General features: G+C 44.0%; 1 protein-coding gene across 1 annotated transcript; it reads right to left on the reverse strand.

Annotated features, from left to right (window-relative positions):
• Window positions 1-312: 312 nt before the first annotated feature.
• Window positions 313-4,362, reverse strand: LOC124030261 (tissue alpha-L-fucosidase-like). The gene is made up of 4 exons (XM_046341680.1): window positions 3,726-4,362; window positions 2,975-3,109; window positions 880-1,017; window positions 313-644 (listed from the first exon to the last, which is right to left on the reverse strand). The coding sequence occupies exons 1-4, from the start codon at window positions 4,085-4,087 to the stop codon at window positions 461-463; spliced, it is 819 nt and encodes a 272-aa protein (XP_046197636.1). The 5' UTR covers window positions 4,088-4,362; the 3' UTR covers window positions 313-460.
• Between the last annotated feature and the right edge of the window lie 6,309 nt (window positions 4,363-10,671).

Consider the following 10,671-nt stretch of genomic DNA (forward strand, 5'->3'; position numbering starts at 1 on the left):
TGCACTATGTAGGAGAATAGGGTTGCATATGGGACACGACGACCTAGTCTGCACAGTTGGGTAGGAAGTCCTCACTTTAACGGGACTGTCGTTGTAGAGCCAGGCCAGGAATTCTGTTGAGTTCCATATAGGTCAGGTGACACAGTTCTATCTCCACCCCCTAACTGACATATAGGTCAGGTGACACAGTTCTATCTCCACCCCCTAACTAACATATAGGTCAGGTGACACAGTTCTATCTCCACCCCCTAACTAACATATAGGTCAGGTGACACAGTTCTATCTCCACCCCCTAACTAACATATAGGTCAGGTGACACAGTTCTATCTCCACCCCCTAACTAACATATAGGTCAGGTGACACACACAGTTCTAACTTCGTGTCATGACATCAGCTAGTACCTAGACAAAAACTGGTTAAAACAAATGTCAATCATTTGTCATATCCCTATTGGACCTGGTCAAAAGTGACACTTCAAAGTGAATAGGGTAGCATTTGGGACACCATCCATTTTGCATCTTCCCTCAGCCTCGCTCACCTTGACAGGACTGTCGTTGTAGAGCCAGGCCAGGAATTCTGTTGAGTTCCAGTAGGTGTCAGAAGCTTCCCAGTCCCCATCGGACCAGATCAGCTCTGGCTTGTAGCTGGACCACAGGAGAGACCGGGGGGATGGGTGAAGGGGTATCTGAACAAAAGCTATGTTTGTGTCATATATGGTCATCTAAGCACAGCTATAAGACCTTCAGCCCTGTTTTACATATACATGACAGAGATAGACTTACAACATAGTGTACTGTGCCCTCCATCTCAGCCATGATAATGTTTTTAATAAACATGTTTTTTTAGTATCCACAGTAGACCTATTCTGGCCTAAATTACCTTAGGACCATGTCATAAAGCTCAGGCAGCAGTTTTTTTAAGACAAAGTCCTGTGTTGTGAAGTTGTTTTTCTTGTCTGCCAGGTAGAGGGGGTTGAACCATTCATACAGGGAGTTATAGAGTCCATAGTGCAGCGACCTGTGAACAGACAAACACAAAAACCAACAGCTGATACTGGGACAGATAGGGAACTGTCGAGAGACAGCAGCTGATACTGGGACAGATAGGGAACTGTCGAGAGACAGCAGCTGATACTGGGACAGATCGGGAACTGTCAAGAGACAACAGCTGATACTGGGACAGATAGGGAACTGTCAAGAGACAGCAGCTGATACTGGGACAGATAGGGAACTGTCGAGAGACAGCAGCTGATACTGGGACAGATAGGGAACTGTCGAGAGACAGCAGCTGATACTGGGACAGATGGGGAACTGTCAAGAGACAGCAGCTGATACTGGGACAGATAGGGAACTGTCAAGAGACAGCAGCTGACAGAGAGAACTACCAAGAGACAGCAGCTGATACTGGGACAGATAGGGATAGGGAACTGCCAAGAGACAGCAGCTGATACTGGGACAGATAGGGAACTGCCAAGAGACAGCAGCTGATACTGGGACAGATAGGGATAGGGAACTGCCAAGAGACAGCAGCTGATACTGGGACAGATAGGGAACTGCCAAGAGACAACAGCTGACAGATAGGGAACTGTCAAGAGACAACAGCTGACAGATAGGGACCTGTCAAGTGACAGCAGCTGATACTGGGACAGATAGGGATAGGGAACTGTCAAGAGACAGCAGCTGACAGATAGAGAACTACCAAGAGACAGCAGCTGATACTGGGACAGATAGAGAACTGCCAAGAGACAGCAGCTGATACTGGGACAGATAGGGAACTGTCAAGAGACAACAGCTGATACTGGGACAGATAGGGAACTGCCAAGAGACAACAGCTGATACTGGGACAGATAGGGAACTGCCAAGAGACAGCAGCTGATACTGGGACAGATAGGGAACTGCCAAGAGACAGCAGCTGATACTGGGACAGATAGGGAACTGCCAAGAGACAGCAGCTGATACTGGGACAGATAGGGAACTGCCAAGAGACAACAGCTGATACTGGGACAGATAGGGAACTGTCAAGAGACAGCAGCTGATACTGGGACAGATAGGGAACTGCCAAGAGCCAGCAGCTGATACTGGGACAGATAGGGAACTGCCAAGAGACAACAGCTGATACTGGGACAGATAGGGAACTGCCAAGAGACAGCAGCTGATACTGGGACAGATAGGGATAGGGAACTGTCAAGAGACAGCAGCTGATACTGGGACAGATAGGGATAGGGAACTGTCAAGAGACAGCAGCTGATACTGGGACAGATAGGGAACTGTCAAGAGACAGCAGCTGATACTGGGACAGATAGGGAACTGCCAAGAGACAGCAGCTGATACTGGGACAGATAGGGAACTGTCAAGAGACAACAGCTGATACTGGGACAGATAGGGAACTGTCAAGAGACAGCAGCTGATACTGGGACAGATAGGGAACTGTCAAGAGACAACAGAGAACTACCTCTGCTGTCAGCTACAAGCCTGGACTTATTATAAATACCTATATAAAATACACCTATGACAAATAGAGATGTCATCCAATTCAATCCCTGCATCCAGTAGAATTTGTTTCAGCACATTACAGCTGACTCTCCCCATACAACAACTAGGACAGTACCACGCAAAACCGAACACAGACCGGTGTCTATAGACAGTTTCAACCCTTCTCTAGGTGCCTTAGCTAAGATTACAGCACGTCAGATCATTCAACGCCTGGATAGGTATTTTACGTATTAGCTAAGCACATCACTTTGTTACAGCAATCTGGTGCCCAACGGCACGGTCGATGACGTGGCATGCAACCATTGGTTGATGCATGCAAAGTCTGAGCAGGGGTTACACCCCCCAACCACCAGTATCCAATTAAAATGAGGTGAAAACATGCACAAAAACAAAAAAAACTGTCCTCAGATCAGCATCTATTGATAACTTCAACCCTTCTCTCTCTCTGTCTGTTTGTCAATCGGGTGCCTTGTTTATCCTACCTGTTGCGTACGGCCTCTGCCAGGTCTCCCACCAGGTCTCTGTGTGGTCCAGTGTCCACAGAGTTCCAGTTCCACGAGTAGGAAGAGGGCCAGGTAGTGAATCCTTCATGGTGCTTCGCTGTCAGAACCACATACCTGGAGATACATGGGACAGGTAAAGACTGGGGAAAGACCCGGAGCCTTTAAATTATAGGATGTAATACTGTCAGAACCACATACCTGGAGATACGTGGGACAGGTAAAGACTGGGGAAAGACCCGGAGCCTTTAAATTATAGGCTGTAAATGTAACAGTATAACTTTAGACCGTCCCCTCGCCCATACCCGGGCGCGAACCAGGGACCCTCTGCACACATCAACAACAGTCACCCTCGAAGCATCGTTGCCCATCGCTCCACAAAAGCTGCGTCCCTTCGCAGAGCAAAGGGGGAACCACTACTTCAAGGTCTCAGAGCGAGTGACGTCACCGATTGAAAACGCTATTTAGCGCGCACCACCGCTAACTGAGATAGCCGTTTCACATCCGTTACATAATACTGTACTACAGCCTCTGTCAGACTGTGGTAGTGCACTTTCCCCATTTTAATTATTATTATTATTATTATTATTAGATTTATAAAAAGATTGAACCTTTATGTAACTTGGCAGTGTTCCTGGGTCAATACCTACTTCCGTTTTTAAATCAGTACAGCTTGTTGTTGCCTATTGGTATAAAACAAAGATATTAGGTATACAAACTGAATAAGACTTACTTTGCACCGGAAGCCTCGAATATGTCAGCCCAGTCATCCGGGTCAAAGAACTGGGCATGGAACTGGGGCGCGAAATCTGGATAGCTGAACCCGGGCGGGTAGTTATCCAGCATGTATGTAACACACTTTGGATCAGGTGGGTTTTGGCCTTGCCAATGCCACCAGAACCACTCGCTCTCGAACCCGGGGACTGAGAACACCCCCCAGTGGACGAAAATCCCGAACTTGGCTTCATCGTACCACGTAGGAAGCGGTCTTGCGTCCAAACTCTCCCAGTTCGCTTGGTATCGCGTCCCGCTTGCTGGTATTGCTATCAGCAACGCGGCGAGCACGTGACATACCCAGTTTGCTTGAGCAAACATCACTGTTCAAAAAAAAGGAGGCTTTATCAATGTGAAGGTTGCAATGTTAATAGAATAATCATACGTAAGTAGTTGTTCTATGAGTTTATTCCGGGCGAAACGGGACGGCGCGGTCTTTCTGCTGCGTCTACACGCGGTGATATCAAGAATCAAACTAACCCGCAACGTTTTATATCGGTTCACAGGCATAATCTACTGTAAAACATTATGAGGAAACTACCATTTCGTTATGTGCAGTAAATGTAGATCATACTGGTCTGTAAACTATCACATGACTGTGGTCATATGACTTGTGTTGAAAGCTGTTCCGGGTGGAGCTTTAAGAAAAGCGATTTAACATCTCCATCATTTCCCTGTCTTGTCACCGCGCTGTGAACCGCGGCACATTGACGCATGTGATTGGTCGGATTATGTGAGGGAGCCAGGGATTGGATGCATGTTTTAAAGAACCTCCCCTCAGGACTGTGCTCCTCTGAGTTTATAAAACGTTATAAAGAGCTGGACCGACTTGCCTAGTTAAAGAAACATCCAATCAAACATGTTTAAGTAACACTCCCTGCACTTTCCACTTGAGAACATGTATCAATCACTGCTTCCAACATTACTACTTATGTCTTTTTGTTCATTGGCCCGTCTCCCCATCTCATTTAATTACCGTCTGAAAGAAGTGTCAAACCCCTAAAAAAAAGTTAAAAAAAAATCATAGCTTCAATGTCACCCCCCCTCCCCCGAAACCTCAAAGTTCAAAGTCGTAGCTTTTTTTGTGTGTGTTCATTTAATGTTCAAAGCATCCTGTATACACCTGACCTCCTGGCGTCCTGGTCCTTCTGTAGCTCAGTTGGTAGAGCATGGCGCTTGTAACGCCAGGGTAGTGGGTTCGATCCCCAGGACCACCCATACGTAGAATGTATGCACACATGACTGTAAGTCGCTTTGGATAAAAGCGTCTGCTAAATGGCATATAATAAAGATTAAAAAACAAAAAAACTAGGTGTTATTTTAGATTCTGAACTGAATTTTTTGAATCACACATTAGGAATGTGACCGAAAATAGCTTTCTACCACCTGAGGAACATTGCCAAGCTGCGGCCGTTTCTCTCTCAGGCTGATACAGAGAGACTCATTCGTGCATTTATTACAAGCAGGCTTGACTACTGTGATGCTCTTCTGTCTGGTCTAATCAAGAAAGCTATTGGTCAACTACAAAACATACAGAATGCTGCAGGGTACTGACCAAGACCAAACAGAGAACACATTACACTGGTTTTAAGGTCTCTGTACTTATTATTATTATTATTATTATACATTTGACCTCCTGTATACACCTGACCTCCCGTATACACCTTACTTACATTATAATCCTCTGAGGTTTTGGGTGCTGCGAGGTAGAACAGTAGTTTGGAAGGCCATTCCAGCACTATGGCATAGACCGTGTTGTTCTTCGAGGTGTACCTATGGAAGGACATGTGGTGGTTCTAGACCATTTCAACTGGGGGGCAAGCTGGGGCCGGTTACATTAGACGCTATTGTTGTCATATTGTTTATACTGTTGTGTTCCGCCTAAAGCCGTCCCTCTAGAACATGTGTGGGTTAAATTTGTGTTCCGCGTTGACATTGTCTAATAACGGATGTAAAAAAAAAAGAACGATAGCAAAAATTAGTAATGTAAAAATGATTTCATACTCCACATTTAGGGGGGCAACAAGGGGGTCCAAAATTGTTGTCAAAGGGGCACTGCCCCCCCAGAATCGCTAGTGAGGATATATACAGTCATATGACTTGTTTTAAGATTTAGGATGACAGTTCTCCACTAGATGGCAGTAAAAGCCCAGTCTGTAGGAACTCAAGATATGACAATGAAGAAGAAACTTGACTTTGTTTTATTTTACCTTTACTTAACTTGGCAAGTCAGTAAAGAACAAATTCTTATTTTCAATGACGGCCTAGGAACAGTGAGTTTAACTGCCTGTTCAGGGGCAGAACGACAGATTTGTACCTTGTCAGCTCAGGGATTTGAACTTGCAACCTTTCGGTTACGCTCTAACCACTAGGCTACCCTGCCGCCTCACACCAGTCGAAGTTGGATCAATTATTTCATGTGTCAAGTTAAGAAATCAAAGTTTTAGTTCCCAGGTCATTTTTCATCCATAATCCAAATATAGGCTGTTTTAGGTGCACTATTTCTACAGCCTTCTCATCAGACAGATAACGATTATAACCATCTGAAATGTTATCATGCCTCAGGACATTACTGCATTTCAGTCTGGTCCCATCACCCTCCATTATAACCAGTCTGGTCCAATCACCCTCCATTATAACCAGTCTGGTCCCATCACCCTCCATTATAACCAGTCTGGTCCAATCACCCTCCATTATAACCAGTCTGGTCCCATCACCTCCATTATAACCAGTCTGGTCCCATCACCTCCATTATAACCAGTCTGGTCCCATCACCCTCCATTATAACCAGTCTGGTCCCATCACCCTCCATTATAACCAGTCTGGTCCCATCACCCTCCATTATAACCAGTCTGGTCCCATCACCCTCCATTATAACCAGTCTGGTCCCATCACCCTCCATTATAACCAGTCTGGTCCCATCACCCTCCATTATAACCAGTCTGGTCCCATCACCCTCCATTATAACCAGTCTGGTCCCATCACCTCTCCATTATAACCAGTCTGGTCCCATCACCCTCCATTATAACCAGTCTGGTCCCATCACCCTCCATTATAACCAGTCTGGTCCCATCACCCTCCATTATAACCAGTCTGGTCCCATCACCCTCCATTATAACCAGTCTGGTCCCATCACCCTCCATTATAACCAGTCTGGTCCCATCACCCTTCATCATTGTCTCCTACCAGACTGTATTGTATTGCCTCCTACCAGACTGTATTGTATTGTATTGTATTGTCTCCTACCAGACTGTATTGTATTGTATTGTATTGCTTCCTACCAGACTGTATTGTATTGCCTCCTACCAGACTGTATTGTATTGTCTCCTACCAGACTGTATTGTATTGTCTCCTACCAGACTGTATTGTATTGCCTCCTACCAGACTGTATCGTATTGTCTCCTACCAGACTGTATTGTATTGCCTCCTACCAGACTGTATTGTATTGTCTCCTACCAGACTGTATTGTATTGTATTGTCTCCTACCAGACTGTATTGTATTGTCTCCTACCAGACTGTATTGTATTGTATTGTCTCCTACCAGACTGTATTGTATTGTATTGTATTGCTTCCTACCAGACTGTATTGTATTGCCTCCTACCAGACTGTATTGTATTGTCTCCTACCAGACTGTATTGTATTGTATTGCCTCCTACCAGACTGTATTGTATTGTATTGCCTCCTACCAGACTGTATTGTATTGTATTGTCTCCTACCAGTCTGTATTGTATTGTCTCCTACCAGACTGTATTGTATTGTATTGCCTCCTACCAGACTGTATTGTATTGTATTGTCTCCTACCAGACTGTATTGTATTGTATTGTCTCCAACCAGACTGTATTGTATTGCTTCCTACCAGTCTGTATTGTATTGTATTGTCTCCAACCAGACTGTATTGTATTGCTTCCTACCAGTCTGTATTGTATTGTATTGTATTGCCTCCTACCAGACTGTATTGTATTGTCTCCTACCAGACTGTATTGTATTGTATTGTCTCCTACCAGACTGTATTGTATTGTATTGTCTCCTACCAGACTGTATTGTATTGTATTGCTTCCTACCAGACTGTATTGTATTGTCTCCTACCAGACTGTATTGTATTGTATTGTCTCCTACCAGACTGTATTGTATTGTCTCCTACCAGACTGTATTGTATTGTATTGTCTCCTACCAGACTGTATTGTATTGCTTCCTACCAGACTGTATTGTATTGTCTCCTACCAGACTGTATTGTATTGTATTGTCTCCTACCAGACTGTATTGTATTGTCTCCTACCAGACTGTATTGTATTGTATTGTCTCCTACCAGACTGTATTGTATTGCTTCCTACCAGACTGTATTGTATTGCCTCCTACCAGACTGTATTGTATTGTCTCCTACCAGACTGTATTGTATTGTCTCCTACCAGACTGTATTGTATTGTATTGCCTCCTACCAGACTGTATTGTATTGTATTGTCTCCTACCAGACTGTATTGTATTGTATTGCCTCCTACCAGACTGTATTGTATTGCCTCCTACCAGACTGTATTGTATTGTCTCCTACCAGACTGTATTGTATTGCCTCCTACCAGACTGTATTGTATTGTATTGCCTCCTACCAGACTGTATTGTATTGTATTGTCTCCTACCAGACTGTATTGTATTGTATTGCCTCCTACCAGACTGTATTGTATTGTCTCCTACCAGACTGTATTGTATTGCCTCCTACCAGACTGTATTGTATTGTATTGCCTTCTACCAGACTGTATTGTATTGCCTCCTACCAGACTGTATTGTATTGCCTCCTACCAGACTGTATTGTATTGCCTCCTACCAGACTGTATTGTATTGCCTCCTACCAGTCTGTATTGTATTGTATTGTCTCCTAACAGACTGTATTGTATTGCCTCCTACCAGACTGTATTGTATTGCCTCCTACCAGACTGTATTGTATTGTCTCCTACCAGACTGTATTGTATTGTATTGCCTCCTACCAGACTGTATTGTATTGCCTCCTACCAGACTGTATTGTATTGCCTCCTACCAGACTGTATTGTATTGTCTCCTACCAGACTGTATTGTATTGTATTGCCTCCTACCAGACTGTATTGTATTGTATTGCCTCCTACCAGACTGTATTGTATTGCCTCCTACCAGACTGTATTGTATTGCCTCCTACCAGACTGTATTGTATTGTCTCCTACCAGACTGTATTGTATTGTATGGTATTGCCTCCTACCAGACTGTATTGTATTGCCTCCTACCAGACTGTATTGTATTGTATTGCCTCCTACCAGACTGTATTGTATTGTATTGCCTCCTACCAGACTGGATTGTATTGTATTGCCTCCTACCAGACTCGATTGTATTGTCTCCTACCAGACTGTATTGTATTGCCTCCTACCAGACTGTATTGTATTGTATTGTCTCCTACCAGACTGTATTGTATTGCCTCCTACCAGACTGTATTGTATTGCCTCCTACCAGACTGTATTGTATTGCCTCCTACCAGACTGTATTGTATTGTCTCCTACCAGACTGTATTGTATTGACTCCTACCAGACTGTATTGTATTGCCTCCTACCAGACTGTATTGTATTGCCTCCTACCAGACTGTATTGTATTGTCTCCTACCAGACTGTATTGTATTGTATTGTATTGCCTCCTACCAGACTGTATTGTATTGCCTCCTACCAGACTGTATTGTATTGTATTGCCTCCTACCAGACTGTATTGTATTGTCTCCTACCAGACTGTATTGTATTGTATTGCCTCCTACCAGACTGTATTGTATTGTCTCCTACCAGACTGTATTGTATTGTATTGTATTGCCTCCTACCAGACTGTATTGTATTGTCTCCTACCAGACTGTATTGTATTGTATTGTCTCCTACCAGACTGTATTGTATTGTATTGTATTGCCTCCTACCAGTCTGTATTGTATTGTATTGCCTCCTACCAGACTGTATTGTATTGTATTGCCTCCTACCAGACTGTATTGTATTGTCTCCTACCAGACTGTATTGTATTGCCTCCTACCAGACTGTATTGTATTGTATTGCCTCCTACCAGACTGTATTGTATTGTATTGCCTCCTACCAGACTGTATTGTATTGCCTCCTACCAGACTGTATTGTATTGCCTCCTACCAGACTGTATTGTATTGTCTCCTACCAGACTGTATTGTATTGTATTGCCTCCTACCAGACTGTATTGTATTGTATTGCCTCCAACCAGACTGTATTGTATTGCCTCCTACCAGACTGTATTGTATTGCCTCCTACCAGACTGTATTGTATTGCCTCCTACCAGACTGTATTGTATTGTCTCCTACCAGACTGTATTGTATTGTATTGCCTCCTACCAGACTGTATTGTATTGCCTCCTACCAGACTGTATTGTATTGCCTCCTACCAGACTGTATTGTATTGCCTCCTACCAGACTGTATTGTATTGTATTGCCTCCTACCAGTCTGTATTGTATTGCCTCCTACCAGACTGTATTGTGTTGCCTCCTACCAGACTGTATTGTATTGTATTGCCTCCTACCAGACTGTATTGTGCTGCCTCCTACCAGACTGTATTGTATTGCCTGCCTCTACCAGACTGTATTGTATTGCCTCCTACCAGACTGTATTGTATTGCCTCCTACCAGACTGTATTGTATTGTATTGCCTCCTACCAGACTGTATTGTATTGTATGCCTCCTACCAGACTGTATTGTATTGTCTCCTACCAGACTGTATTGCATTGTCTCCTACCAGACTGTATTGTATTGCCTCCTACCAGACTGTATTGTATTGCCTCCTACCAGACTGTATTGTATTGTATTGTCTCCTACCAGACTGTATTGTATTGTCTCCTACCAGACTGTATTGTATTGCCTCCTACCAGACTGTATTGTATTGTATTGCCTCCTACCA

This window comes from Oncorhynchus gorbuscha, unplaced genomic scaffold (assembly GCF_021184085.1).
Source record: "Oncorhynchus gorbuscha isolate QuinsamMale2020 ecotype Even-year unplaced genomic scaffold, OgorEven_v1.0 Un_scaffold_10290, whole genome shotgun sequence".
NCBI classification, from domain to species: domain Eukaryota; kingdom Metazoa; phylum Chordata; class Actinopteri; order Salmoniformes; family Salmonidae; genus Oncorhynchus; species Oncorhynchus gorbuscha.

Bases quoted from the DNA above. Each gene is read 5' to 3' on its own strand.
- LOC124030261 (XM_046341680.1), bottom strand. From the start codon at position 4,087: ATGTTTGCTCAAGCAAACTGGGTATGTCACGTGCTCGCCGCGTTGCTG. The intron at 3,110-3,725 runs GTAAGTCTTATT...ATGTATCTCCAG, and splicing joins TTCGAGGCTTCCGGTGCAAA to GTATGTGGTTCTGACAGCGA. The intron at 645-879 runs GTAATTTAGGCC...CCTGTGGTCCAG, and splicing joins CTTTATGACATGGTCCTAAG to CTACAAGCCAGAGCTGATCT.